The 25,855-nt window shown below is 41.7% G+C and overlaps 1 protein-coding gene across 1 annotated transcript in view; it reads left to right on the top strand.

Moving 5' to 3' along the window:
- Window positions 1–25,855, top strand: part of UBE2L3 (ubiquitin conjugating enzyme E2 L3) — a 54,353-nt gene that overhangs the window by 19,489 nt on the left and 9,009 nt on the right. Inside the window, exon 2 of the mRNA XM_053701953.1 lies at window positions 8,600–8,695. Within this exon, the coding sequence (XP_053557928.1) occupies window positions 8,600–8,695 (96 nt within the window). The remainder of the gene's footprint in view (window positions 1–8,599; window positions 8,696–25,855) is intronic.

Genomic DNA, 25,855 nt, shown 5'->3' with positions numbered 1-25,855 from the left:
AAGTCCCCTCTCAGAGACGTCTGTCAGGATAATGTTGTCTGTGCCATGCCTCCTCTTTCCCCTCAAACGTCCCAAGCTTTAGCAGTTTCACATGCAGTACCCTGCGGTTCCTCTCAACATCCTCCTGGGGGTGTTTATTTACCAGGAGATTGTGCTGCACAGATAACTTCTGAGGTTTCTGCTGCTTTATCAGCTTTTCCTGTTGCTGGTAAGCGAAAGAGGGGAAAAAAAAAAATTCAGTTAGCAAGGGTTCTGACTGCTAAATCTGCGTTAGTCCGTCTCACTCAATTATCTGATGAAGATAAGTCAGTTGCTTCTGAGGGCGAGATATCTGACTCACCTCTGAACACCTCTGGTTACTTTTGAAAGAGCATATACAAGCACTTACCAAATCCTGCCGTTCACACCTACGCAACATTTCCAGAATTCGTCCCTTCTTACTCAAAAAACCTTCAAAAATACATATTCATTCCCTCATTTTGTCACACATTATTGCAATCTACTTCTAAATGGCCTTCCAAAACACTGCCTCTCCTCCCTCCAATCTATTATGAATGCTTCGGCTAGACTCATCCACCTAAGTCGCCGATCTATATCTACACCAGCTGCTCAACTCTGCCAGTCTCTACACTGGCTCCCTATACACTCTCTAGAATACAATTTAAAGTATTTTCCCTAACTTACAAAGCACTCAACAGTCTAACTCCCAACTATATTTCCTCTCTCATTGTGAAATATGCCCATCCCGTCCTCTTCGATCAACCTCTGACTTATGTTTCTACACTCCTGTTATCTCTACGTCCCACTCCTGTCTCCAAGACTTCGCACGTGCTGCTCCTGTGCTCTGGAATTCTCTACCCCGCTCCATAAGACTATCTCCAACCTTGTATAGCTTCAGACGCTCCTTGAAAACTCACCTATTCAGAGAGTCTTACCATCTCTCCTCCATCTCTCATCCTAACCAAACTAATACATGAACTGCCTGACTCACTGCTGCAACTGATGTGACAAGCTACCCCAACCTTATGTCTCTGCACACTAAACCCTGTAGACTGTGAGCTCTCCTGAGCAGGGCCCTCTTCCTCCTGTGCTAGATTTATTTAGTTTTGTATTTTATCACAAATCCTTGTTGTATACCCCTATCACTGTACCCAGTGCTACGGAATTTGGCGGTGCAATACAAATATATGATAATAATGAGGTCCTTGCTACTTTGGAAGACTCCGACACTACTGTCGCTGAGACCCCAAAGAAGTCTGATAAGCTTAACAGAGTGTTTTATGTCATTCCTTCATCTGTTGAAGGATTTTCCAGTTCCAGACCAGTATGTGTGAAATTTATGGCTCAGGAATGGGAAAAGCCCAGGGATTCCTTTTTCCCATCCCCTGTTTTGAAGAGGTTTCCTGTTGCTGACCCTGTACGTGACCTCATGCGCACTGTACCCAAGGTAGGAGGGAGCTATCTCTACTCTACCCAAGAGAACTACTATCCCTGTTGAGGATATGCTCGTCTTTCAAGTATCCCATGGATAAGAAGCTGGAATGCTTATTTATGAAAAAATGTATATTTATCAGGGGTTACAATGGGCAAACCAGTTGCAAGTACGGTTGCGGGGGCAGCATCTTAATTGGTGTGAGGCCTTGTCTGACATGATTTCAGGAAGAGAGACTACTATAGAAGAGATCCAGGATAGGGATCAAGGCTCTAAAGCTGGCTAATACTTTAATTCTGCGATGCACATGCAAGTGGTTAAAGGGGGGGGGGTGAACTGGGGGGGAGGCCTTGCAGTTCTAGCTCCCAGAGCTCTGTGGTTAAAATCTTAGTCTGCTGATGTTGCATACAAGTCCAAACTTCTGTATTTACCTTTTAAGGGCAAGAACTTTATTTGGTCCTGGTCTGGCTGAGATCATTTCCGAAATTATTGGTAGAAGGGATTCTTTCCTACCTCAGGACAAGAAGAATAAACCTAAGGGTTGCCAGAATTCTAATTTTCGTTTTCTTTTTTTTAACTTCAAAGGACAAAAGTCTTCCTCTTCCAAGCCAGAGCAATCTATGAAGATCCAGTCAGTCCTTTTGGAATAAGTGGAAGCAAACCAAAGAGCCTTCTGCTAATTCTTATATCTGAATGAAGGGGCCACCCCCGATCCAGTCTTGGATCAAGTGCTGGGGGGGGGGGTGGGGGTTTGGCTTTTCTTTCTTTTCGGCAGGCTTGGATCCGTGATGTCCCAGATTCTTGGGCCGGTGAAGGTAGTATCTCAGATATACAGAATAGGATTCAAGTTTTTGTCCCCCCCAGGGGCATATTTATCCTGTCAAGGTTTATCTGCAAACAGGTAAAGAGAGAGGCCTTCTTAAACTGCATAAAGTACCTATCTTCCCTGGGAGGTTGATTTTTTCTAGTTCCCGTAGAGGAACAGGGTCGAGGATTCTATTAAAACATTTTTGTGGTTCCCCAAAAAAAGGGAACTTTTGTCCTATTTTTAGACTTAGTGTCTCAGCAAATTCCCTCAAGGTTCCGTCCTTAAAAATGAAAACTATTTGTTTCCATTTCTTACCCTTGTTTCAGTAAGGTCAGTTCAGGACTACCGTAGATCTGAAGGACGCACATCCTGTTCTCCTTCAGAGGAAACATCACCAGTTCCTACGGTTTTGCCTTTCTGGACACAAACATTTCCAGCTTGTTGCCACGGCTCCTTTAAATCTTTACAAAGGTCCTAGGGGCCCCCCTTGGCGGTGGGGTCAGATCTCAGGGAATAGCGGGGGCCGTCTTACCTTGGACGACATTCTCGGTTCAAGCAGTATCTTTTCATTTAGCAATGATGTCATTACAGAGATGTTGTCTTTTCTACTGTTCCCACAAGTGTAAAGGGGAGAATCTGTAAAAGAGTTCCCTAGTTCCAGACACCAGCGTGTGTTTTCTTAGGAATAATTATAGATTCTCTATCCATGACAATTTTTCTGATGGATGTTGGAAAATCCAAAATTCTGGCTTCTTGCCTTTCTCTTCAGTCCTCTGTCCGTCCGTCAGTGGCTCAGTGCATGGAAGGAAATGGTCTAAAGGGTTGCTTCATTGACATCATTCCTTTTGCTCGGTTCCATCTGAGACCCCTACAGCTATGCATGCTCAGTCAATGGAACGGAGACCACTCGGATCTCTCGCAGAGGATATCCCTGCATCCTCTAACAAGAGATTCCCTTTCTTGGTGTATTTCTTACTGTATGTAATTACTTTTTCGTCCCATAAACAATCTAGAGTGAGAGCGTTCTTCAATGCCTTATCAGCCTGGCCCCAATTAGCTTTGGTCCGGTTTAGCAGATTCCAATTCGACAACATCACCTTAGTGGCATACATCATCCACCAGGGAGGAACTCAGTTTGCTGGCTATGAAAGAGGTGACCCGCATTCTTAAGTGGGTGGAATCTCACAATTGTCTATCTGCTATCCACATTCCAGGTGTGGACAACTGGGAAGCAGATTTTCTGAGCAGGCAGGCTTTTCATCCAGGGGAATGGGCTTACCATTCGGAGGTATTCTCAATGATAACCCTCAGGTGGGGGGTTCCGGAAGTTGGATCTGGATGGCGTTGCGTTGAAACGCCAAGCTTCCAAAGTACGGCTCAAGATCAAGAGATCTACAAGCTGCTCTGATCAACGCTCTTGGCGGGTGCCTTGGAACTTCAGTCTAGCATACCTGTTCCCTCCGTTTGCTCTCCTTCCTCAAGACATTGCTTGTATCAAACAGGAGAGGGCGTCTGTGTTTCTTATATATTCCTGCCTGGCCTCGCAGGATCTGGTTCGCGGATCTGGGTAAAGATGTCATCGCTTCCTCCTTGGAGGTTGCTCTAAGGAAATGGCCTTTCTTACTTCAGGGTCCCTTCCTTCACCCAAATCTAGATTCTCTGAAGCTGACTGCTTGGAGATTGAACGTCTAGTCTTAGTTAGGCATGTTTTTTCCGTAAAGGTCATTGATACCATGCTCCAGGTTCTATAAACCTGTTACTTGTAAGATTTACCATAAGTATGGCGTAAATACCTTTATGGGTGTGAATTAAAGGGTTTTGTTGGAGCAGGGTAAGGGTACCCCACATTTTTTCCATTCTTTAGAGGGCCTGAAGATAAGGCTTGTCAGTCAGCACTCTGAAGATATATCTGCTCATTCTATTCTTTTTGAACTGCATGATGTTCAATCTTTTAAACACAGGGACTGATTCTGATCAGGGCCTGAACAAATCGGTTTGCTCCTCCTTGGAGCCTTAATCTTGTTCTAAAGTTTTGCAACAGGCTCCATATTGAGCTGATGCCTTCGGTTGATATTAAAGGGACAAGTCTATTAAAACTTAAACTTTCATTATTCAGATAGGTCTTGTAATTTTAATCAACTTTCCACTTTACTTTTATCAAATTTGCTTTTTTCTCTGCTTGGTATTCTTAGTTGAAACTAAACCTAGGTAGGCTCATATGCTAATTCTCTAAGCATTTTGAGGGCTGCCTCTTACCACATGCTTTTTAAATTCCTTTTCGACACAGAGACTGAAAGTACAAGTGTGCCATATAGATAACACTGTGTTCAGGCACAGGGGGTTATTTAAAATTTAGCCTAACACAATGCTAAATGCAAGACAATAGATTAATAAACAGTCACAGTCATGTGATCAGGGGGCTGGAAGAAGGTTCCTAGATACAAGGTAATCACAGAGGTAAAAAGTATATTAATATAACTGTGTTGGTTATGCAAAACTGGGGAATGGGTAATAGAGGGATTATCCATCTTTTAAAACAATTAACAATTCTATTCTAGACTGTCCCTTTTAGCTGTTATCTTGAAAGTTTTTTTTTTTTTGATCATGTATTTCTTCTGCTCGTAGAGTTTCAGAGCTTTCGGCTCTGCAGTGTGATTCCCTTTATCTTATATTTCAGGCGGATAAGGACAGTCCTACGTACTAGGTTGGGATTTCTTCCCAAGGTGGGTATCGGATCACGAGTATTAATCAGGAAATTGTTGTTGGTTTCTTTTTGCCCTAAACCTTCCCAGAGAGGGAACATCTTTTGCATAAACCTGGATGTTGTGTGTGCTCTAAAATTTTACCTTCAAGCTACTAAAGATTTTCGGGCAATCATCTGCCATGTTCGTTAGTTTTCTCTGGTAAGCGTAAGGGTAAAAGGGTTACTACTACTTTCTTTCTGGCTTATGAGCCAGCTGGACAACAGCCTCCTGAGAGAATTACGGCTCATTCCACTAGGGCTGTCTCTCTTCTTCCTGGGCTTTAAAAAAATGAAGCTTCTGTGGAGCAAATCTTTAAGGCGGCAACTTGGTCCTCATTGCATACTTTTTCAAAATTCTCCAATTGGATACTTTATTTTATCACCAGACCGCTGCTTCCCTAACATTTTCGCCACCTATATTGATGGCGAAATGAAATCTCCTCGGTCGAGTCTGACCGAGGAGATTTGACAGCTCCTGCCCGCTCGTGATTGGCTGTGCGCGGGCAGGGGGCGGGATTGCACGCGAGCGCAAAATTGCGGCTCGTGTGCAATGTTTATTACCTGCTGGGTAATTTCGCCCCGCCACAGGGCAGTCTGAGGCCGTACAGGGGCGCGGTATAGCGCCTCAGCATTGATAAATCTAGCCCTTAGAACTTAAGTCCTAATGTAACAAGTATGAGGATATTGAGGTTTCCGTAAAAATCTGTATAACCAAAAAGTTGTTCTGCACCAGACCATGAGATGGCCCGTAGTGGTTAAATCAAGTAAATACAATTTAAAAACTGGTCGTTTTGGCAATACGAATACATAGAGGTAATCATCCAAAACAAAAAAAAGGAAAATTTTAAAAATGGTCAAGTAACTAATGACAATAATAGAACCATTTGAGATGGATTGATCCTTTGGTGAAAATGGCAACCAAGTAGGCTCAGGGACAGCATGCACTTCTGGAAGATAGATGGTAATTGGTGGCTCAAAAGATCTGTTCAGCTAGCTCCCAGTAGTGCATTGCTGCTCTGGAGCTGGCTTTATTAAACTACATTGATTTTTTTTCTTCTTGTTGCACATATGTCCTTTTCAATTCTGTAAGATGGTCAGATAAGCTGTAAAATAGTGTACACTGCTGAGTATGTTTGAGTGATACGTTTCCTACCAAGCTATACATATGGGGCCGGAAAAGCTTTGGAATTCGTAATAGTTTTGAATTTGAGAATATTTGTGTATTGGCATCTGTAAAAAGGGGACAACTTAGAGAGGGGTTGGACCAAGTTGTAATATCTTATTCATTTAAGCAATACAGTATTTACATGCTATAGTATAGCTTATACATGCAACCTAACCATAGCTTAATCATCTGAAAGATAGTACAGGACTTTAGTCACAAAGGTAATAGTGGTGTTAAAAACAAAAAGCATATGAAACATATTTATAGAAATAGACACATCCTTTTTAGCCTGTTATTTAAACCTGATTAGAACACAACCTTCAATAATCTGTAAGGAATGTGAAAATACTTCAGAACTAAATACTACTTATTGAAAAGCACCACATTTAAAGGGACATGAAACCCAATTTTTTTTTTCTTTCATGGTTTAGAAAGAGCATGCAATTTTAAACAACTTTCTAATTTACTTCTATTATCTAATTTGTTTCATTCTCTTGATATTCTTTGCTGAAAAGCATATCTAGATAGGCTCAGTGGCTGCGCATAAATGCCTCGTGTGATTGGCTCACCCATGTACATTGCTATTTCTTTATCAAAGGATATCTAAAAAAATTAAACAAATTGGATAATAGAAGTAAATTGGAATGTTGTTTAAGATTGCATTCTCTATCAGTATAATGAAAGAAATTTTTTGAGTTTAGTGTCCCTTTAAATTCAATAACAGCTTTAATTACATCATTGCTGAGGGCTGTAAATCGATAACGGCAGAAGAGTAAGCGCTGAGCAGCCCCTCCCACATAAATTCCTTACCTCCACAGCTGCCTAGGACAACATAACTTGTTGAGAACTATTTAACCCCATGTCTGCCAGAAAGGGCTACAGTACACTGTATAGCAATACACTGCAGTCCTACCTATCTGGTTGTGCTCCACATGTTATCCTGTTCAAGCTAACTGAAGTGACATTCCGTCAGCTGTCTGATGATGAATACGCACTGCGCATGTGCTCCACTTTCTTTCTAGCATTCCCTTGCCAGTATGTCACAACTCAGCTGATTTTTGGACAGCGGTGGGCGCGCGCAAACAGCCATCAGATTGTTGGACTATTGTAATTTTTTAGTAAAATACCACTTCTGCAAATGCCTTCATTAAACCTGCCACAAACTGAACATGAACTGCGCCTATACATAACATAATTTGTACTTTCCATGCTGTAATAACCCTGTGCTTTCTCGTGGGAGCTGCAGAGCAGCCTGAAGGAAGGGTACAGCAATGCGGCAACGGGCCCCTAACATTTTCAGCATGTGGACTTACATTTCCCCACTTCTGCCAGCTCCCTGACAGAGAAGCTCAGACCTGTTCACCGTGGGGGCCGACATGTTTTGATACAGGAATGCAGGTGTTCTAACAGACTAGCGAATTCATCAGACTAGCGAACAGAAGTGACAGCTGTCTGATGAATACGCACCGTGCATGCGCTCCACTTTCTAGCTTTTCCCAGTACACCTATTCATTTATGTATCATTGCTGTTGCCGCGTGCACTGTTAAGTGCTAAAGCTGAATAATGTTGCCGAACTTCGTCATTGTCATAGATATATATAAGTACATTTATTGTCCATAAGAATCCCAGGGATCCCATACCAACAATAGGCATTTAACACTTGTTACTAACATGTTTACAAACGCCTTTATATATAATAATTAAACCTGTCACAAACTGCTGCTACTGGGCATGTTTGCAAATGTGATAGTATTTTGCTAAAACAATTGTCCAACAATCTAATGGCTGTTTGTGCCCACGTGCGCCACCGTTGTCCAAAAATCAGCTGAGTTGTGACATACTGGCCGGGGAAATACCAGAAAGTGGAGCGCATGCATGGTGCGTATTCATCGGAGAGCTGTCACTTCTGTTAGCTAGTCTGATGAATTCGCTGGTCTGTTAGTACACCTGCATTCTTGTATCAAAAAGTGTCGGCCCCCACGGTTAACAGGTCTGAGCTTCTCTGTCAGGGAGCTGGCAGAAGTGGGGAAATGTAAGTCCACATGCAGAAAATGTTAGCTAACCGTTGCCGTATTGCTGTACAGGCTTATGCAGCTCCCACGAGAAAGCACAGGCTTATTACAGCATGGAAAGTACAAATAATGTTATGTATAGGCGCAGTTCATGAAAACATGGGGTCCTGGGCACCAAAATGTATGCACCCGCGACATGGAAATGAACTGTTTTAACAAACGATACCAAACGAAAAATGTAAATTTATAGCAGAAGTAATTTTAATTTTATGCTCTGTTAAAGTAATGAGTTTAATTTTATTTTCATGTTCATTATAACTTATTTGGATCACACATTTTTCTACATAGCAATAGTCACCTATGTATTACTGTAGGCTTGTCAGTAAACAGACTGGTGCCCTCAAATTATACTAACACTCTGTTCACCTTCCTATCTAGGAGCTTGAAGAGATCCGCAAATCTGGGTTGAAAACTTTTTGTAACATCCAAGTGGACGAAGCCAATTTATTGACCTGGCAAGGACTTATTGTACCAGTAAGTATATGTTTGTGCCAGAGCAGGACTTTATAAAGTTCACTTGTTAGGAAAATGTATTTTTTAAGTGATAGCCATGTTGGGCATATTATTGAATATTCAGCTCCCTTGTGGGGTACATAATATGTACTGACAATAATATAATATACCACTAAAAGAAGCAGATATCTGAATATATGTCCATAATAGTATAACTTAAAGAGACAGTATACACAATATTCATATAACTGCATGTAATATACACTATTGAAAAGAAAAATATGCACAAATACTCATCTAAAAATCCAGTATAAAACCTTTTTAAAAACTTATTTAGAAGCTCCCAATTTAGCACTGTTGAAAATATTAGACTAGGACACCCACTGAAATGTGCTGGTGAGCAAAAAGAGCAGACCCTCTACATAATAAGACACTTTACACAAACAGGAGCAAGCTGGAGTAGGAAGACAGCAGTCTATTTCTAAAAATGTGGGGCTTGGTTAGGAGTCTGAAAATCAGCACAATGTTTTTTAAAAATAAGCAAAACTATACATTTTGATAAAGAAAACTCTGTATGGGCTATATAAATGGATCATCTACAAAACATTCATGCAAAGAAAAATGTAGTGTACAATGTCCCTTTAAAAGCATACTTCACGTTATGTCTTTTAAACAGCAAGTTCTACTAATGACCATAATATATGTTGACCATCATATTTTTTTTAATTTTACATGTCCATTATCTTAAGTGGGAAATTTACTTTCTGTACAAAATATATGTCAGGGCTTAACAAAGTTGTTCAAAAAATAGAAAGTCTTCAAAAAATAGAAAGTCTTCCACTCTCTTGCAAGCATACAGCTAGATTAAAAGCATAATGGAAGAGTTGGTCACAGCATTTGGTCAAACGGTGTTAAGCCCAGGACCACGTCAAGGTCTCTTCCTCCCAGGGCCACTAACCTACAGCCAAACAATGCATGCCTTTTTTAAAAAAAATTTTTGCTGGGTCATAAGATGTGTCCCAGTTCGGTTTGAGAGTGCAGTCCATTTTCGTGTTTTGTATGTGTCTAGGGAAGTTATAAACAGCCTATGCCACCCTTGTTTGTATCTTAGTTTGTTTGCTTGAAGACATGCATTGTGATAGGGCTAAACGTTTGTTAGAATGCGAAGCCAGATGGATTTATTGAATAAACACCGTTCATCCAAATGGACTTAATATGGGTGTGGACTGGCACTGTTTTTTGTAATTGTCGTAGGTTGTCAAGATCCTGATATTTATTTCAACAATGCCTCACGAATATTCAGTTTCACTGGAAACATTCTGTGAAGTCCAGTGGTGAATAACCGCAAAACACTTTTATATCACCTATGCATTCTCTCTTTAGCTAATAATTTATCATAGTTCCATCATAGATAGTGAGGATGTCCGTAACTACAACTGACTGAATCGCACTGTCCTGTTTTTGGATTAATCATTACATCACTATGGATTCTATAGACAGAGTACATTAGAGATGTGAGACAAATTACAGAGGCGCCAATGGTGCAGATCAATGGTGATATAAGGCACAACAACACCCCGATATGCACAGGATCCTCACATGTGGTGAAGGCAATCAATTTTGCCCATAGAGACAGGCTGGATTTCACAGCAATCCAGCTAGCTGTTCCAAGGTGGAGTAACGGATGGGTGGGTGTCAGAGTGTTAATACTCTAAAGTAGCATAGCAACAGGAAGTATCAATTATAACACTAGGAGTGGATTTGATATAAAAGTAAATTTATTTAAAAAGTATAAAAAATAATACCACTCATCTCAGTGTTAAAAATGTATCTTATACATAAGGAATACATGCGACGCGTTTCTCAGATATACTGTTTCCTCAGGCATGCCTGAGGAAACAGTATATCTGAGAAACGCGTCGCATGTATTCCTTATGTATAAGATACATTTTTAACACTGAGATGAGTGGTATTATTTTTTATACTTTTTAAATAAATTTACTTTTATATCAAATCCACTCCTAGTGTTATAATTGATACTTCCTGTTGCTATGCTACTTTAGAGTATTAACACTCTGACACCCACCCATCCGTTACTCCACCTTGGAACAGCTAGCTGGATTGCTGTGAAATCCAGCCTGTCTCTATGGGCAAAATTGATTGCCTTCACCACATGTGAGTATCCTGTGCATATCGGGGTGTTGTTGTGCCTTATATCACCATTGATCTGCACCATTGGCGCCTCTGTACTTTGTCTCACATCTCTAGTTTCCCTCCGTTTGGATACCGATAGAGAGCTGCCTACTCGTTCAGCTAGCTGGATTGCTGCTAAAATCCAGCCCGCCTCTATTGGCATAACTGAATGCTTTCATCTATTGTGAGTACCCTGTTATCTTAGTACATTGGTACACCTCCAGAAACCTCCATTGATCTGCACCATTGGCGCCCCTTCCGTGTTGTTCTTTCTTTTCAGACAGAGTACATTACCTTTGATATGATTACCGTTTTGGTTATATATTTTGTTATTGAGTTGGAACATATTGATTTGTATGGCCACAACTCCTTTATAAATTTTTGCATTTGCTGTTTGTAGTGTGTATAGATAGTAGAGGATAGTGTGACTTTATTTGGCGTCTGTGGATGTCTACGATGAGCAGGTTCATTTCAGCCTCTTTTTTTGCAACACCTCAGAAACAAAGCAGACATAAAGAAGTTTAGACTCACGTTAGCGTTAACTATTATTTCTCCTACATTGGTGTGTCCGGTCCACGGCTTCATCCTTACTTGTGGGATATTCTCATTCCCTACAGGAAATGGCAAAGAGAGCACACAGCAAAGCTGTCCATATAGCCCCCCCTCTGGCTCCGCCCCCCAGTCATTCTCTTTGCCGCTCTGAACAAGTAGCATCTCCACGGGGATGGTAAAGAGTATGTGGTGTTAGTTGTAGTTTTATTTCTTCTATCAAGAGTTTATTTTAAAATAGTGCCGGTTTGTACTATTTACTCTACAACAGAAAGTGATGAAGATTTCTGTTAAAAGAAGAGTATGATTTTAGCACCAGTAACTAAAATCCATTGCTGTTCCCACGCAGGACTGTTGAAACCAGAGAACTTCAGTTGGGGGCAACAGTTTGCAGGCTTATCTGCTTCAGGTATGATCAGTCACTTTTCTAACAAGAAACAGTACAGTCAGTTTTCCCTTAGGGGATAGGTAAGCCATTTTCTTAAGACTCGGTTACAGAATTAAGGCTTATATCTTGGGCTCTATGCTGGTTGACACTATTGTGGGCTAAAATCGATTGATTTTTATCATATTTAGATTGACATTGGAGTGGTTTGGTAAACTTTAAAAACACTTTTTGGGGACGTTTATTTGCGCCTGGCAGTTGGTTAGATGCATAATCTAGTCAGAAAGGCCCCTTCACTCTGGAATGCAGGAGGGAGGAGCCTCATTTTCGCGCCTCAGTTGCGCAGCTTACTTCTCTAAGACAGTGCATGCAGCTTCATGTGAGGAGGTCCAAGTGGCTTAGAAAAGGGACCCGGAAGAGGCTTATTTCTGGTTGATAATAACCCCTAAGGAAGGTAAAAGCCGCAGCAAAGTCTGTGGCAGGGACTGTAGTGTGTTTTTAACCGGTCAATTGGGATTATTAGGCTCCGGTTTGGTTCATTTAAGGTTAAAAGACTTGAAATTTGGTGTGGCAATACTTTTAAAGCATTAAGACACTGGGGTATAAATTTCATAAAGAACGGTTATTTCCTTGATGGTTTTTCGATCATACAGAAATAAAGTGTGTCCTTTTTATTATTTAAAAGAGACAGTAAACGGTTTTTTGATTTGAAATTGTTTTATTGCATATAAACCTGCCTAAGTCTGTTTAACATGTCTGTACCTTCAGATAGCCTATGTTCATGTGTGTATGGAGGCCAAGGTGGTACCCCCATTAAATGTATGTGCGAAATAGTGCCATAGCGTCCAAACAGTGTAGGACAGTACTGGTCGCATTTCATAATGTTGCCCAAGATGATTCTTAAATTGAGGTAGTGGGGATAGTTCATCATCCTCTCCTTCTGTGTCACAACACCAGCTTTGCGCCGCAGCAGGCGATACCTAGTACATCTAGCGCGCCAATGCTTGTTACTAGGCAGCAATTAACAGCAGTAATGGATAATTCTCTAGCAGCTCTTTTATCCAAACTGCCAACATTTCCTAGAAAGCGTGATTGCTCAGTTTTAAATAGAGGATGAGCACGTAGGCGCTGACGATAATTTATCTGTTATACCCTCACATCAATCTGAGTTGGCAGTGAGGGAGGGTCTGTCTGAGGGAGAAATTTCTGATTCAGGTAAAGTTTCTCAGCAGGCAGAACCTGATATCGTGGCATTTAAATTTAAGCTAGAACATCTCTGCGCTCTGCTTAAGGAGGTGCTAGCTACCCTTGATGATTGTGATACTTTGGTAATTCCAGAGAAGTTGTGCAAGATGGACAAATTCTTAGAGGTCCCAGTGCACGCTGACGCTTTTCCGATACCCAAAAGGGTGGCGGACATAGTGACAAAGGAGTGGGAGAAGCCAGGCGTACCTTTTGTTCCCCCTCCTATATTTAAGAAAATGTTCCCCATTGTCGACCCCAGAAGGGATGCATGGCAAACGGTCCCTAAGGTAGAGGGGGCAGTTTCAACGTTAGCTAAGCGCACAACTATTCCTATAGAAGACAGTTGCGCTTTCAAAGATCCTATGGATAAAAAATTGGAAGGATTGCTTAAAAAGATTTTTGTTCAGCAAGGTTTCCTTCTTCAACCAATTTCGTGCATTATTCCTGTCATCACGGCGGCGTCTTTTTGGTTCGATGAACTAGAAAATTCGCTCCAAAAGGAGACCCCATATGATGAGGTCATGGACAGAATTCACGCACTAAAGTTGGCTAATTCCTTTATTTTGGATGCCGCTTTTCAATTGGCTAAATTAGCGGCAAAAAATTCAGGTTTTGCAATAGTGGCGCGCAGGGCGCTTTGGCTAAAATCTTGGTCGGCAGATGTGTCGTCCAAAACAGAATTACTTAATATTCCTTTCAAAGGTAAGACCCTTTTCGGGCCAGAATTGGAGATTATTTCAGACATCACAAGGGGAAAGGGCCATGCCCTCCCACAGGATAGGCCTTTCAAGGCTAAGAATAAGTCTAATTTTCGTTCCTTTCGCAATTTCAGGAACGGTCCGGCTTCTAACTCTGCAGCCTCTAGACAAGAGGGTAACACTTCCCAGCCTAAACCAGCATGGAAACCATTGCAAGGCTGGAACAAGGGAAAACAGGCCAAGAAGCCTGCTGCTGCTACCAAGACAGCATGAAGGGGTAGCCCCGATCCGGAACCGGAAAAAGTAGGGGGCAGACTTTCTCTCTTTGCTCAGGCTTGGGCAAGAGATGTTCCGGACCCCTGGGCACTAGAAATTGTCTCTCAGGGGTATCTTCTAGAGTTCAAGGAACTTCCTCCAAGGGGAAGGTTCCACATGTCTCGCTTATCTTTAGACCAGATAAAGAGACAGGCATTCTTACATTGCGTAGGAGACCTATTAAAGATGGGAGTGATACACCCAGTTCCAACAGCGGAACAAGGTCTGGGTTTTTACTCAAACCTGTTTGTAGTTCCCAAAAAGGAAGGAACTTTCAGACAAATTCTGGATTTAAAAATTTTAAACAAATTCCTCAGAGTTCCATCATTCAAAATGGAAACCATTCGGACGATTTTACCAATGATCCAGGAGGGTCAATATATGACTACCGTGGACCTAAAGGATGCATACCTGCATATTCCTATCCACAAAGATCATCATCAGTTCCTGAGGTTTGCCTTTCTGGACAAACATTACCAGTTCGTGGCTCTTCCGTTCGGCTTAGTCACTGCTCCCAGAATTTTCACAAAGGTGCTAGGGTCCCTTCTAGCGGTCCTAAGGCCGAGGGGCAGTAGCACCTTACCTAGACGACATTCTAATTCAAGCGTCGTCCCTTCCCAAAGCAAGGGCTCATACAGACATTGTTTTAGCCTTTCTCAGATCTCACGGGTGGAACGTGAACATAGAAAAGAGTTCCCTGTTTCCGTCCACAAGGGTTCCCTTTCTGGGAACAATAATAGACTCGGTAGAGATGAAGATTTTTCTGACAGAGGTCAGAAAGTTAAAGCTTCTAAACGCTTGTCGAGTTCTTCAATCTATTCCTCAGCCCTCCATAGCTCAGTGCATGGAGGCAATAGGACTAATGGTTGCGGCAATGGACGTGGTTCCTTTTGCCCGAATTCATTTAAGACCATTGCAACTGTGCATGCTCAAACAGTGGAATGGGGATTATGCAGACTTGTCTCCCCAGATTCAAATGGACCAGAAAACCAGAGACTCACTCCTCTGGTGGTTGGCTCAGGATCACCTGTCTCAGGGAATGAGTTTCCGCAGACCAGAGTGGATCATTGTCACGACAGACGCCAGTCTCTTAGGCTGGGGCGCGGTCTGGGACTCCCTGAAAGCTCAGTGTCTATGGTCTCGGGAAGAGTCTCTCCTCCCGATAAACATTTTGGAACTGAGAGCGATATTCAATGCGCTCCTGGCTTGGCCTCAAATAGCGAAGGCCAGATTCATAAGATTTCAGTCAGACAACATGACGACTAGCGTACATCAATCATCAGGGAGGAACAAAGAGTTCCCTGGCGATGAGAGAGGTAACCAAGATTATCAAATGGGCGGAGGATCACTCCTGCCATCTATCTGCAATTCACATCCCAGGAGTGGACAACTGGAAGGCGGATTATTTGAGTCGTCAGACTTTCCATCCGGGGGAGTGGGAACTTCACCCGGAGGTCTTTGCCCAATTAATTCAACTATGGGGCATTCCAGATATGGATCTGATGGCGTCTCGTCAGAACTCCCAAGGTTCCTCGCTACGGGTCCAGATCCAGGGATCCCAAGGCGACACTAGTGGATGCATTAGTGGCGCCTTGGTCGTTCAATCAACTTATGTGTTTCCACCGTTCCCTCTCCTTCCCAGGCTAGTAGCCAGGATCAAACAGGAGAAGGCTTCGGTGATTCTAATAGCTCCTGCATGGCCACGCAGGACTTAGTATGCAGACCTGGTGAATATGTCATCGGCTCCACCATGGAAGCTACCTTTGAGGCAGTACCTTCTAGTACAAGGTCCATTCAAACATCCAAATCTAGTTTCTCTGCAACTGACTGCTTGGAAATTGAACGCTTGATTCTATCTAAGCGTGGGTTTTCGGAATCTGTTATAGTTCAGGCCAGAAAACCTGTGACTAGGAAAATTTACCATAAGATATGGCAAAAATATATCTGTTGGTGCGAATTCAAGGGTTACTCATGGAGTAAAATTAGGATTCCTAGGATTCTCTCCTTTCTCCAAGAGGGTTTGGATAAAGGTTTGTCAGCTAGTTCTCTAAAAGGACAGATATCTGCTCTGTCTTGTTGCACAAACGTCTGGCAGCCGTGCCGGATGTACAAGCGTTTGTACAGGCGTTAGTTAGAATCAAGCCTGTCTACAGACCTATGACTCCTCCATGGAGTCTAAACTTAGTTCTTTCAGTTCTTCAAGGGGTTCCGTTTGAACCTTTGCATTCCATAGATATTAAGTTACTATCTTGGAAAGTTCTGTTTTTGGTTGCTATTTCTTCTGCTAGAAGAGTTTCTGAATTGTCTGCTTTGCAGTGTACTCCACCCTATCTGGTGTTTCATACGGATAAAGTAGTTTTACGTACCAAGCCTGGTTTTCTTCCAAAAGTGGTTTCCAACAGGAATATTAACCAGGAAATAGTTGTTCCTTCTCTGTCCAAATCCAGTTTCGAAGAAGGAACGTTTGTTACATAACCTAGATGTGGTTCGTGCTTTAAAATTCTATTTAGAAGCAACAAAGGATTTCAGACAGACATCTTCCTTGTTTGTCGTCTATTCTGGTAAGAGGAGAGGTTAGAAAGCTACTGCTACCTCTCTTTCCTTTTGGCTAAAAAGCATCATCCGATTAGCTTATGAGACTGCCGGTCGGCAGCCTCCTGAACGAATTGCAGCTCACTCTACTAGAGCTGTGGCTTCCACATGGGCCTTCAAGAATGAGGCTTCTGTTGAACAGATCTGTAAGGCAGCGACTTGGTCTTCTCTGCATACTTTTGCCAAATTTTACAAATTCGATACTTATGCTTCTTCGGAGGCTATTTTTGGGAGAGAGGTTTTACAAGCAGTGGTGCCTTCCGTTTAGGTTACCTGACTTGTTCCCTCCCTTCATCCGTGTCCTAAAGCTTTGGTATTGGTTCCCACAAGTAAGGATGAAGCCGTGGACCGGACACACCAATGTAGGAGAAAACAGAATTTATGTTTACCTGATAAATTTCTTTCTCCTACGGTGTGTCCGGTCCACGGCGCGCCCTGGCTTTTAGTCAGGTTTAAAATTTTTATTTTCTGTACACTACAGTCACCACGGCACCTTATAGTTTCTCCTTTTTCTCCTAACCGTCGGTCGAATGACTGGGGGCGGAGCCAGAGGGGGGGCTATATGGACAGCTTTGCTGTGTGCTCTCTTTGCCATTTCCTGTAGGGAATGAGAATATCCCACAAGTAAGGATGAAGCCGTGGACCGGACACACCGTAGGAGAAAGAAATTTATCAGGTAAACATAAATTCTGTTTTTTCTTGTAAGATGTATCGAGTCCACGGATTCATCCTTACTTGTGGGATATTCTCCTCCCCTACAGGAAGTGGCAGAGAGAGCACCCACAGCAGAGCTGCCTATATAGCTCCCCCCTTAGCTCAACCCCCCAGTCATTCTCTCTGCCTGCTTAACTGCTAGGAAGGGCAAAGAGGAGTGTGGTGACAAAAATGTTAGGTTTTTATTTTCTCAAGCAAAAGTTTATTTTTAAATGGTACCGGTGTGTACTATTTACTCTCTGGCAGAAAAGGGATGAAGATTTCTGCAAGGAGGATGATGATCTTAGCATTTTGTAACTAAGATCCACTGCTGTTCTCACAAGGGCTGAAGAGTACAGGAAAACTTCAGTTGGGGGAACAGTTTGCAGGCTAAAGTGCATTAAGGTATGTTCAGTCTATTTTTTTCTAGACAGACTGTTATTTCTAGAAAAGACAGGCAATATCCCCATGAGGGAAGGGTAAGCTGTATTCAGACACTTGGATAGGAATTTCAGCTTGCATGAAGGGCTCATTAGTTACTGGTGACACTGTTTGGTAAAAACGTTTTTGTTTATTCAGTGAATGATGCAATTCTAACTTTTTTTGAAGGGACTAAAGGTGTCATTGTGGCTTGTTTTTGAGTTTTTTAACCCACATGGTTAATTTAGAGACACTCTAGTGTTTGTCTGTTAGGCCTCAAAACATTGAGTGAGGTGGGAGGGGCCTATTTTCGTGCCTCAGTTGTACAGTTTCTTTCCCTCTGAGACTTCTAACTGCTTCTCCAGAGGTTCCTGCCGTGTTTGAGGGCTGTAAAAGAAGTTTTTTTTCCCCACAAATTGTTCTGAAGGGCAGGTAGGAGCCACAGCAGAACTGTGGCAAAGTGCTGAAAGTCTTTTTTTACTGGTTTTGATGTTTTTTTTTTTCAATCCGGTTTTGCCATTAAGGGGTTAATTGTTTATTTGCATAGCTGTGCAAAGTTAAATGATACTATAATTTTTGTTATGTTTACTGCTTTTTTTTACACTTTTTGCAGAGTTTGTGCAGCTTTTTTTCTGTTAAAGGCACAGTACCGTTTTATTTCTAAGTGTTAATTACTTTGATTACAGTGTTTTTCAAGCTTGCTTGTTACATTACTATCCTGTTTAACATGTCTGACACCAAGGAAAATCCTTGTTCAATATGTTTGGAAGCCATTTTGGTACCCCCTCTTAGAATGTGTCCCAATTGTACTGATATGTCCATAAACTATAAAGAACATATATTAGCACTTAAAAATAGAGCAATAGATGATTCTCAGTCAGAAGTAAATGAGAGTTTAGCATCTAGCTCTCCCCAAGTGTCACAACCAATAACGCCCGCACAAGTGACGCCAAGTACCTCTAGTGCGTCAAATTAATTTATTTTACAAGACATGGCCACAGTTATGAATACAACCCTCACAGAGGTTTTATCCCGACTACCTGTTTTTCAAGGAAAGCGGGACAGCTCTGGGTTTAGCAAAAATGTTGAGCCGTCTGACGCTTTAGTAGCCGTATCTCATATGCCCTCACAATGCTCTGAGGTAGGCGTGAGGGATTTGTTATCTGAGGGATTTGTTATCTGAGGGAGAAATTTCTGATTCAGGAAAGACTCTTCCTCAGACAGATTCTGATATGACGGCCTTTAAATTTAAGCTTGAACACCTCCGCTTATTGCTCAGGGAGGTATTAGCGGCTCTAGATGATTGTGACCCTATAGTGGTCCCAGAGAAATTGTGTAAGATGGATAAATACTTAAAGGTTCCTGTTTACACTGATGTTTTTTTCCAGTCCCTAAGAGGATTGTGAATATTATTGCCAAGGAGTGGGATAGACCAGGTATTCCGTTCATTCCCCCTCCTGTTTTTAAGAAAATGTTTCCCATATCTGACACCATGCGGGACTCGTGGCAGACAGTTCCTAAGGTGGAGGGAGCTATTTCTACTCTGTCTAAGCGTACAACTATACCTATTGAAGTCAGTTGTGCTTTCAAAGATCCTGTGGATAAAAAAATTAGAGGGTCTCCTGAAGAAAATTTTTGTTCATCAAGGTTTTCTTCTTCAACCTATTGCGTGCATTGTTCCTGCAACTACTGCAGCTGCTTTCTGGTTTGAGGCTCTAGAAGAGGCTCTTCAGATGGGAGACTCCATTAGAAGAAATTTTGGACAGAATTAAGGCCTTTAAATTGGCTAATTCTTTTATTACAGATGCCGCTTTTCAACTGGCTAAATTAGCGGCAAAGAATTCAGGTTTTGCCATTTTAGCACGCAGGGCGTTATGACTTAAATCCTGGTCTGCTGATGTGTCATCTAAAACTAAACTTTTGAACATCCCTTTCAAAGGAAAGACCCTATTCGGGCCTGAACTGAAAGAGATTATTTCAGACATCACTGGAGGGAAAGGTCATGCCCTCCCTCAGGATAGATCAAATAAGATGAGGACCAAACAAAATAATTTTCGTTCCTTTTGGAATTTCAAGAGTGGTCCCGCTTCAGCTTCCTCTGCTGCAAAGCAAGAGAGGAATTTTGCCCAATCCAAGTCAGTCTGGAGACCTAACCAGGCTTGGAGCAAGGGTAAACAGGCCAAGAAGCCTGCAGCTACCTCTAAGACAGCATGAAGGGGTAGCCCCCGATCCAGGACCGGATCTAGTAGGGGGCAGACTCTCTCTTCGCTCAGGCTTGGGCAAGAGATGTTCACGATCCCTGGGTTTTAGAAATTGTGTCCCAGGGATATTTTCTGGAATTCAAAGGCTCTCTTCCAAGGGGGACTTTTCACATTTCTCGATTGTCTGTAAACAGACAAAGAGAGAGGCGTTCTTACGCTGTGTAGAAGACCTACATACCATGGGGTTGATCCGCCCAGTCCCAAAAGAGGAACAGGGGCTAGGTTTTTACTCAAACCTGTTTGTGGTTTCCAAAAAAGAGGGAACTTTCAGATCAATCTTGGATCTCAACATTCTAAACAAGTTCCTCAAAGTTCCATCATTCAAGATGGAGACTATTCGGTCTATTCTACCTCTGATCCAGGAGGGTCAATATACGACCACCGTGGACTTAAAGGATGCGTATCTACACATCCCTATTCACAGAATTTTCACAAGGGTGCTAGGGTCCTTTCTGGCGGTTCTACGACCACGGGGCATAGCAGTGGCGCCTTATCTAGACAACATCTTATTTCAGGCGTCAACTTTCCAGCTATCCAAGTCTCACACGGACATTGTGTTGGCTTTTCTGAGATCTCACGGGTGGACGGTGAACATAAGAGTTCTCTCTTCCCTCTTATAAGAGTTTCCTTCCTAGGGACTCTGATAGACTCGGTAGAAATGAAAATATTTCTGATGGCGGTCAGAAAATCAAAGCTCTTAACCACTTGCCGAGCTATTCATTCCATTCCTCGGCCATCAGTGGCTCAGTATATGGAGGTAATCGGACTCATGGTAGCGGCAATGGACACAGTTCCTTTTGCCCGCCTACACCTGAGACCACTACATCTATGCATGCTCAAACAGTGGAATGGGGATTATGCTGATTTGTCTCCTCAACTGCATCTGGACCAGGAGACCAGAGATTCTCTTCTCTGGTGGTTGTCTCATGGCCACCTGTCTCAGGGAATGTGTTTCCGCAGGCCAGAGTGGCTCATTGTAACGACAGATACCAGCCTGCAACTCCCTGAAAGCACAGGGCTTATGGTCTCGGGAGGAATTCCCGATAAATATTCTAGAACTGAGAGCGATATTCAATGCGCTTCAGGCGTGGCCTCAGCTTGCTGCGGCCAAATTCATCAGGTTTCAGTCAGACAACATCACGACTAGCTTATATTAATCAAGGAGGAACAAGGAGTTCTCTAGCGATGATGGAGGTAACTAAAATAATCCGATGGGCAGAGGATCACTCTTGCCATCTCTCAGCAATCCACATCCCAGGAGTAGAGAACTGGGAGGCGGATTTCCTAAGTCGTTAGACTTTTCATCTGGGGGAGTGGGAACTCCATCCGGAGGTATTTGCCCATCTGATTCAGCTATGGGGCACACCAGAATTGGATCTGATGGTGTCCCGTCAGAATGCCAAACTTTCTCGTTACGGGTCCAGATCCCGGGATCCCAAGGCGGTACTGATAGATGCTCTAGCAGTGCCTTGGTCCTTCAATCTGGCCTATGTATTTCCTCTCCTACGTCTGGTTGCCAGAATAAAGCAGGAGAGAGCTTCAGTGATTCTGATAGCACCTGCGTGGCCACGCAGGACTTGGTATGCAGTCCTAGTGGATATGTCCTCGGTTCTACCATGGACTCTGCCAATGAGGCAGGACCTTCTAATCCAAGGTCTGTTCACGCATCCAAATCAATCAAAGCGTGGTTTCTCTGAGTCGGTCATTGATACCCTGATTCAGGCTAGAAAGCCTGTCACCAGGAAGATCTATCATAAGATTTGGCGCAAATATCTTTATTGGTGTGAATCCAAAGGTTACTCGTGGAGTAAGATTAGGATTCCTAGAATACTGTCTTTTCTCCAAGGTTTGGAGAAGGGATTATCAGCTAGTTCCTTATAAGGACAAATATCTGCTTTGTCTATTCTTCTACACAAACGTCTGGCAGATGTCCCAGACGTTCAATCATTTAGTCAGGCTTTGGTCTGAATCAAGCCTGTATTTAAACCTGTTGCTCCGCCATGGAGCCTGAACTTAGTTCTTAAAGTTCTTCAAGGGGTTCCGTTTTAATATCCATGGAATGCATAGGTTCAGCTTCTATCTTGGAAAGTTTTGTTTTTAGTACCTATCTCTTCGGCTCGAAGAGTTTCTGAGCTATATGCTTTACAGTGTGATTCCCCTTATCTTATTTTCCATGCAGATAAGGTGGTTTTGTGTACCAAACCTGGGTTTCTTCCTAAGGTTGTTTCTTATAAGAATATCAATCAAGAGATTGTTGTTCCTTCACTGTGTCCTAATCCTCCTTCAAAGAAGGAACGTCTGTTACACAATCTGGATGTGGTTCGTGCTTTAAAGTTCTACTTACAAGCAACTAAAGATTTCCGTCAAACATCTTCATTGTTGTTTATTCTGGTAAGCGGAGAGGTCAGAAGGCTACGGCTACCTCTTTCCTTTTGGCTGAAAAGCATCATCCGTTTGGCTTATGAGACTGCTGGCCAGCAGTCTCCTGAAAGAATTACAGCTCATTCTACTAGAGCTGTGGCTTCCACATAGCTTTTAAAAATGAGGCTTCTGTTAAACAGATTTGTAATGCGGCGACTTGGTCTTCGTTTCATACTTTTTCCAAATTTTACAAATTTGATACTTTTGCTCCTTCGGAGGCTATTTTTTGGAGAAAGGTTCTACAAGCAGTGGTGCCTTCCATTTAAGGTCCCTGTCTTGTCCCTCCCTTCATCCGTGTCCTAAAGCTTTGGTATTGGTATCCCACAAGTAAGGGTGAAACCGTGGACTCGATACATCTTACAAGAGAAAACCTAATTTATGCTTACCTGATAAATTTATTTCTCTTGTGATGTATCGAGTCCACGGCCCGCCCTGTTTATATACAGACATATATATATATATATATATATATATTTATTTATTTTTAAACTTTCAGTCACCACTGCACCCTATAGTTAATCCTTTTTCTTCCTAGCCTTCGGTCGAATGACTGGGGGTGGAGCTAAGGGGGAGCTATATAGGCAGCTCTGCTGTGGGTGCGCTCTCTGCCACTTCTTGTAGGGGAGGAGAATATCCCACAAGTAAGGATGAATCCGTGGACTCGATACATCACAAGAGAAATAAATTTATCAGGTAAGCATAAATTATGTTTTGGCCACATTTGGGAGCTTCTCTCTGCATGAATACAAACTGGGGTTAACGATTGGACTTATGTTCGATCCTTGCCTGTTAATCTGAGTAGATCAGAATAAAGTTGTTTTGTTTTAATTGGAATGTTCAGCATCATAAAACGTAAAGCAGAAAATAGTGTTAACTAGAACCAGAAATTTAGTCCATCAGCAGTTCATACAGGATCAGCAGTCATAAGTCCGGCTCTGACACACTAATGGTTCTAGTAAATATTAATTTAAAACATTTCACGTCATATATTTGAGAAAAAAACATAAACAATAATAAATATTATAAATTAGGTAAGAAATCAGTAAATGGATACTAAATTCCAAACTGCCCAAATATTAATCTGTAGATAATGAAAAACAAAACAAAGCGTACAGCACTTTTGATTAGTTTTAAGAACAGTCTCCAAGTGAGAAACGTTTTCTGACCAATTTCTGAAATCGCAAAGGGAATAAGATTATACCAGTCATTTTTTTAGAAATATAAAATGTATGTGTGTGCGAATGTCCCTTCCGCAAAGTTTCTGTTCATTTTCTGATTGAAATGTGGCAGGATTAGTGTCTGGTTAAACAAAATATCTGATAAAATATTTAACGTAAATTGCAAAAAAAAAGAGTTGTATCCCTGTGCCTTTTTTAAAAAAAAAGTTTTTCTCTTTTACACAGCACATATGCATTAAACATTGTGACCTGCATTACATTAATGAATACTTTTTTTTTTTTTTTTTTTTCTGTACCAGGTTTTGGTCTTTCGCTGAACCAGATATGGCTCTATGCACTGGTCGGCTAAATTTATCCCCCACACACACACATTTTTTTTTTTTTTTCTGTGCTCCACAATGCACTTTAGTTTTTAGATCTGTGCATCCTTTCCTTTCCCAGACACTGTAGTTTCATTGTACATTGTGGACAGCATGTACACTTCTTTTTTGTCTGTGTACTGAAGGGCAAACACTTTATCTTGGCATTTTTTTGGCATGTCTGCTTTTTGGGGAAACCTGTATGATTTTTGCGCACTGTGCCACAGGCCAGTGTTTCAATATAAAATACATTTTCAAACAGCTCTATACTTGTATAGTAGTTCTCCAGCCATAGATAGTACCCTTTATTCAGCAAGGGTAGGAGGAAACCCCACACTATTTTGCACTAATTGAATCTGGGCAGCCAGGTGAATCCTAGATATCTATCGTTTTCCTTATAAATGCGAAATGCCCAGATATAACCTGTACTGCATTCACAACATTTATAAAATTTTATTCCCTCGTGACTGCTTTCATGCAAAATATTATTTGAAAAGCAATCTTCCCTTAAATTTCAGAAGGGATTATCTATATGAATGTTTTGGTCAGTGGTGTAATTTTCTGTAAATTTTTCAGACAGGTGGTTTATCAGGGGCCGTATCTTGGATAGCCTGACATGCAAGGGGTCATTTCTAGGGGGTACTAGTAGTTCTTGTTAAAATGAAGAAACCGCAGCAGCTGTTCGTATCTATCCCTCTTCATAATCCCAGGGAAAAGAGGGGTAGGCAGGATGGGGTTCTGGTTCCAGTAGGAACGTATGCTGGGTTTCTTCACTATGCCCATTAACAATGTCAGTGCCCTAAATGTTTTCATTTCAGATAGGTCAGTGGGGTGCCAGGTATTTTTTTCTGACATATTGATATTGTAGATTGATTGGGGTGCCAGGTATTTTTTTCTGACATATTGATATTGTAGATTTATTGGGGTGCCAGGTATTTTTTTTCTGACATATTGATATTGTAGATTTATTGGGGTGCCAGGTATTTTTTTCTGACATATTGATATTGTAGATTTATTGGGGTGCCAGGTATTTTTTTTCTGACATATTGATATTGTAGATTTATTGGGGTGCCAGGTATTTTTTTTCTGACATATTGATATTGTAGATTTATTGTGGTGCCAGGTATTTTTTTCTGACATATTGATATTGTAGATTTATTGGGGTGCCAGGTATTTTTTTTTCGGACATATTGATATTGTAGATCTATTTACTTTTTTTTTTTTTATATGGGCTGGCATATACATTTGTTTGAGAAAATATATTCTCAAGCATGTTATCTGTCAGAAACAAGTTGAAATAATTAATTGGCTCACAAGCTGTAATGTTGATTGTGATGCCAGGAGTTGCTATAAATGGGGTTATTTCAGAGGCAGTTAAATTTGGACTCCTCCTTTTAATTGGTGGTAGGCAGGTAGCACCATAGCTAGATGTGTCACTCAGGGGCTCTATATCTGATGTCGTAAGAGTTTTGCTATCGGGTAAGGCAGATAAGGGTTCACTCCCTGAATCTCGTACGAGAATGTTGTAAGCCTCTTCTATAGTGCAATGCCATAGGGGATTTATATATATATATATATTATCCCTAACAGTAACAATAAATCCCACTTCACCACCCCCTTTATCGGAGTTATCTGCTAAAAATAACTGTTCTAAAGGTATGGAGAATTTCTTATTCCCCACAATATTCCTTTAACCACTTAATGACCCTGACCTACCCTGTATATCAGCAGTCATTCAAATACCTCTTAGATGACTCGGAAATAGCATAGGTCTTGCCTCTATCTTTCTTCTGGAAGTGAGACATGCAGTACTAGCGCAACTGTCTGCAAAGCCGCGCTAGTAAACCCCTTAACGATTACGTGACTCGCATG

This window comes from Bombina bombina, chromosome 2, assembly GCF_027579735.1.
Source record: "Bombina bombina isolate aBomBom1 chromosome 2, aBomBom1.pri, whole genome shotgun sequence".
In the NCBI taxonomy this organism is placed as follows: Eukaryota; Metazoa; Chordata; class Amphibia; order Anura; family Bombinatoridae; genus Bombina; species Bombina bombina.
Note: the sequence above shows the minus strand (reverse complement) of the source record. Positions and strands in the feature narration are given on the sequence as shown.